Here is a 6,000-nt window from a genome sequence, read left to right on the forward strand (position 1 = left end):
TGGAAACAACATACATGTCCTTTAACTGATAAATGGATAATGAAAGTATGGTGCATATTTTGGAATACTATTCATATGTAAAGAAAAATGAAATCATGAACTTTGCAGGTCAATGGATAGAACTAGAAAAGACCATATTCAGTGAGCTAACCTATGTCTAGAAATACACAGGTTGTATGTTCTCTCTTATTGGAGTCTCCTAGCTTCAAATCTTCATATAGAAGTGTAGACTTCACCACTCATCAAGGAAACATTCCTTTGCAACACACAAAAACCACTACATAAAACAACTGATCAAATCATGTTCAACTTTTGATGTGGCCTCCATTTCAGTCTGTGTTCTTGCAGTCAGGTATGAATTTCAGGAATGTGGACAGCACACCTCTCATTGTAGCTGAAACCTTTTCTAACTATGTGTACACTTGCAATTTCTAGGTCAATTGGAGCATTCCATGTTCTTAGAAGATGTGCCTCCAGAGTTTGGAAGTCACCCTGATTATAATGCAGTATTAACAACCTGCAAAAACAGAATGCAAGAGCATTTTTGACAGAAAGCTGTATATGTTCTTGTCTCCTCACTTATTTATGACAAAGGCTACAACCTGACTCCTTTAACTTCACCAAAGCAGTTTTGTCAAGATGTGTTCAAAATCATTTATTCATGTCTTTTAGGACCCTGATAGACTTTGATTCTTCCTTCATTTGTGTAAATAACCAAAAACATTGTTAAGATGTGTGCAGTCACACACAAATGCATAGAAAGGCACAGAAGTGTGAGTAGCATAGGTGAACAAATTTTTATACCACATTCTTCCAAGTATGTTTAGAGTAGGACCCAGATATGCATTACTACCTCAGAAGGAAGCTTCTGTTTTACCAGTCACTTCAAACTAATTTGCTTTTCTTGACCTTACATATAAAAACATTATTGAAATAACAGAAAAATAAATTCACACCTATATCATCAAAGAAAATGTCTTCAAAAACTGTTCTATTAAGAGGAAAGAGGCCTAAGACCCACGGCCTTTCGTAGAGCCTCTTTGACCTCCTTATTTCTCAAACTGTACACCACTGGGTTGAGTAGAGGAGTGATGACAGTGTAGGTCACTGAGATGAGTCTGTCCTGTCCAAGGGAACTCTGGGACTTGGGTTTTAGGTAGATGATGGAGGCACAGCCATAGTGGATGATGACCACAGTGAGGTGGGAGGCACAGGTGGCAAAGGCTTTCTTCCGACCTTCAGCTGAGGCAATCTTAAGTATGGTGGAGATGATCACAACGTAGGAGATGAAGACAAGGCCCATGGGTAAGACAAGGACACAGACACTGACAACAAAGTTGATGATTTCATTGATAGTGGTATCTGCGCAGGCCAGCTTCAGCAGGGGTCTCACATCACAGAAGAAGTGAGCAATAACAAAGCCATCACAGAAGGGCAGGCCAAACACTGATGTAACTTGGACAATAGCCATGCCTAGGCCAATTCCCAGTGACCCACATGCCAAGTGGATACAGACCTTCTTGCCCATGATGACTGAATACCTTAGAGGATTGCAGATGGCCACATAGCGGTCATAACCCATTGCTGTGAGAAGAAAACAGTTATTGATGCCAAAAGTTAGATAAAAGAAGAGCTGGCCTGCACAGCCTTGGATATCTATGGCCTGGTAAGGATAAAGGAGGCCAGAGAGCATTCGAGGAATGATAGCAAGAGTATAGAAAGTCTCAGAGATGGAAAGCATGCTCAGAAAAAAGTACATGGGTGTATGGAGATGACGGTCCAGGCGAATAATAGTCACAATGATCACATTGCCAGACAGAGTCAGAAGGTACAATGTCAGGAAAACAATAAAGAAGGCAAGCCTGTGCTGCCAATCAAAGCTGGAGAAGCCTTCAAAGAGGAACTCAGTCACAAAGGTGGAATTCTTCTTTGACATTGAGGCAGGTGTAGGCTTCAGGGAGCCAGGCAAAGGGAAGAAAGTTATGAGTCATCAAATACAAAACAGAGCAGGTCAGACTAAGACCTAGTAAGGAGCATGTCCTGCCCGGGCTGGGCTCTAGACACCAATGTCATTAGGACTCAGCTATTGTTGCCTTGTTCAGACTTCCTCTGTGTCTACCCTCTTCTTTTGAACTGCAGAGCAGGTAGAGGAGGACCCTTGGATTCAGGGCAGAGATACAAATAATATGTAGAGTAAAATCTAGTTAAAGGAGACTTGTAGAGACAGTGACCTGATTTCAATTTTTGACCCTCTAGCCAGAAAATTGGATTGCTGAAGCATTTGATACTTCTGTCTTTAAGTTTTAAGAATCTCTTTTTTCATACTGATTTCACTATTTTCTATTCCTACCAACAATATGCAAGATTTCCAGTTTTTTCCCAACTCTTGCTATATCTTTATGGTAGGTTTGTAATATAATATCACCTCACTGTTAGCAAGTATTTCCTTGTGCTGTGGATTTGCATTTCCCCCATGATTAGTGATAATGGGCAAGTTTCTGCACACCTGAATTGAAAACAAAACTTTTAAGCAGCTGACTCTTGTATATTTGTATTTACTGTGGCTCAGTGCATAAACAACAACTTATGGGAACAATGTAGATGTCCCTAGACATAAGCTGGAGAAATGAAAGCCTGGCATACACATAGAACAGAATGCTACCCTGCATTACAGGAACGAAATACTGTATTTGCAATATAATGGATAAATAAGTATCATCATTACATTGCAAGTTAAATGAGTAATGGATAAGTATGTATTATCATTATATGGCAAATTAAATGGGTGACTCACAGAAGAACAAATACTGAGTGGTTTCATTTATATGAGGTTTTTAAAAGTGTCAAATGGTAAAAGCAAAGAATGGTATTTACCAGAGTATAAGACCAGGGAATTATGGAGTAGTAATTCAACTGCTATAACATTTCAGTTCTACAACATGAATTGGGTTTTCATATCATCCCTACAGAATAGTGTATATAGTTGATAGTATTTCATTGCCAACTTAAAAAAATTGTTTTAAGGTTTTTATCTCATGTTAATTTTCTTACTACCAAAGGGGGGGAAAAGAACATCAAGGACACAAGGAAATCCTTGAAGATGATAAATATGCCTTTACTTGGTGGTAGTGAAGTTTTCCTGAATGAATGCCTATGGTCAAACTTGTCACATGTATATATCAAATACACCTAGTTTAGTAGTTATTCATTATCTTTTGGTTAAACTGTTTTATTTTTATTTGATAGTAAAACTCTTTAAAGAAATCAAGACACAACTTATTAATATTGACGAAGTATATCTAGATCATGGGAAAGGCAACTGAGATATTAAATATGACCAGCATATTTAAATATTTAAATATTTCCCAACAAAACTTGAATTATAACACCTTAGATCAAATGAACACCTACCTAGGGAAGGATAAAAATCATCAGAGATTATTTTCTTGTTTGTTTTTTTGTTTTACGAGACAGGGTTTCTCTGTGTAGCTTTGCTCCTTTCCTGGAACTCATTCTGTAGCCCAGGCAGGCCTCAAACTTAGAGAGATCTGCCTGCCTCTGCCTCCCGAGTGCTGGGATTAAAGGTGTGCGCCACCACCGCCCAGTGAGATTAATATTTTTTTTATCCTGTCAGCTGCATTCAATGTCAAGTTTCCTGTAAAGAACCTAGGATGAGTTCTCTATAGAATGCCATCCCAGTCTTCATAGTCTCAATAAGCCTGGCATCTACCACCCATTGTCATCCTGAAAAATAGAAAAAGCTGCGTGTCTACTCCCTGTCTTCCCAGAGATCCTGCCATTAACTATCCTCTCCCACCACAAAACATGGTTTCTATAAGGCAGTATAGGAACTCTTGAATTCCAGCCCCAAGAAGGAAAGAGCATAAATGAGTCTGGTGTTATACTTTCAAGGAGGAAATGAGCACCAGAAAGGGAAAATTCATTTAATCGCAGAAAGAATCATTGTCTCATGCACATTTCAGTTCTTCATTTCATGATTTATTTGGTAGAGAAAGGAGCTAGCCTGTCTATACTTTCTGTCTTTTCACAATGCTCTCAGCCTGGGAGACTACTGGAGGAAATCCAAGCTTGTACCCTTGGCCAAGCTTAGCAATTAACTTCATCTAGAAAGTCAAGAGTCCATTGAATTGTTTCTCTTTCACTTTTCATTCGCTCCAAGGCAACTCCTCTTGAAGATATCTTTCCTGTCTCTACCCACTTCTTATTTCTACTTCCCACCCACACTCAAACTCTGATGTCTGTTATCATTTCCTGTGTTGTTGCTGTTGTCTCTAAACCCGTTTATCTCATTTGGTTGATCAAAGCTCATATCTTCTTCCTGAATGCTTCAATCATGTTTTTTTTCACCCCAAAAGATCTGGTCATTAAATACTCCTGCATAAATCCTAAAATTGTTTTTTGAATCTTTAAGCATAATATTCAAATTCACTTGAAAATTGATTATAGTAATATAGCAGAGAGCTGCCATGGCCATTAACCAGGTTAATGTAGGTGAAGAATCTGGTCCAGTACTTTACACACAGGAAGCCCTTCAAAATGGGATTGTTATTAGTGGATATTTCTTTCACAAAGGAACCAGAATACATTATGGTAGAGATGGAGGTATGAGATTTAATTAAAAATTCAGGGATTTGTAAACAATCATTTGAACATCTTAAACTTGACATGAGTTTTTATCATTTCTCTCCTGTTTACACATAGAAATTTTTTTCATAGTTAAAAAAATTAAACTTTTATGGGGCTAGGAGATAGCTCACTGATAAATATACTAACCATGCCAGTGGGGCCATCTGTGTATGAGCTCTGACCCCACATAATGGTAAAAGGAGAGAATCAACTCCACAAAAATATCATCTGACCTGAACATACATGCCATGGCACATGTACCTACACACACACACACACACACACACACACACACACACACACACACACGCATCATGTATACACCAACACAAAATAGTGAATAAAATTTATTTACTATAATCCTCTCTGGACTCCCAGGCCTCAAGAGGGAGCTCATGTCTGATTGCCTGGATGGACAGAAACCAGGGGCTGGAAATCCCAGTGACCCAAGGTAGAATCAAACACAACTAGGGAAAAAAAATCGATGAAATGATTACTAATGATATCGTGCTATGCTCATTAATCAGTGCCTAGCTCAATTGTCATCAGAGAAACATCATTCAGCAACTGATGGGGGTAGATGCAGAGAGCCACAGCCAAACACTAGGCAGAGCCAGGGAAACACCACAGAAGAAGCACGGTAAAGATTGTAGGAGCCAGGGGGGTTGAGGACACCCTGAGAACACAGCCCCCAGAAACAACTAAGCAGGGCTCATAAGGGATCACAGAGACTGAAGCAGCAATCACGGACCCTGTACGCCTCTGAGCTAGGACCTCTGCATATATGTTATCGTTGTATAGCTGGGTGTTTTTGTGGGACTCATAACAGTGGGAGTGGGGGTGTCTCTGACTCTTGCCTGCTCTTAGGATCTTTATCCTCCTAATGGGCTGCCCCATTCAGCTTTGATATGAGTGTTTGTGCCTAGTTTCATTGTAACTTTTTATTCCTTGTTGGGTTGATATCCCTGAGAGACCTGAAACTGAAACTGAGGAGGAGTGAATCTGTGGGAGAGAGGAAGTGGGGAGGAAGACTGGAAAGAGTGGAGGGAGGGCAAACTAAAATCAGAGTGTAATGTATCAGAGAAGAATAAAAGAAAAAAATCCCTCTCTGAAGGTTCAACAACCAGATGTATGCACATATGCTATCCTCACTAAGGTATAGAGTAGGTAAAAAAAAAAAAAGTTTTAGCTTTGCTTTAATCCTTTCCATGCTGATGCCCTTCATTTTACTTCTCTCTTGGATCAGAATAGCCTATTTAATCAAAACACCTAGGAACATGTTTCAGTGACTCCCAGATCCCGTGTTTGGTTAAGTTTGGAATCCATCAGCAATAAGTCAGTCTCATTGTCCGT

The 6,000-nt window shown here is 39.4% G+C and overlaps 1 protein-coding gene across 1 annotated transcript; it reads right to left on the reverse strand.

The window, feature by feature from the left end:
* Window positions 1–994: 994 nt before the first annotated feature.
* On the reverse strand, window positions 995–1,936 carry LOC131925624 (olfactory receptor 10J3-like). Its single transcript, XM_059281009.1, has one exon. The coding sequence runs from the start codon at window positions 1,934–1,936 to the stop codon at window positions 995–997; it is 942 nt and encodes a 313-aa protein (XP_059136992.1).
* Window positions 1,937–6,000: the final 4,064 nt, after the last annotated feature.

Source organism: Peromyscus eremicus, chromosome 15, assembly GCF_949786415.1.
Source record: "Peromyscus eremicus chromosome 15, PerEre_H2_v1, whole genome shotgun sequence".
Lineage (NCBI taxonomy): Eukaryota > Metazoa > Chordata > Mammalia > Rodentia > Cricetidae > Peromyscus > Peromyscus eremicus.

Coding starts and splice junctions, on each gene's coding strand:
- LOC131925624 (XM_059281009.1), bottom strand. CDS start 1,936: ATGTCAAAGAAGAATTCCACCTTTGTGACTGAGTTCCTCTTTGAAGGC.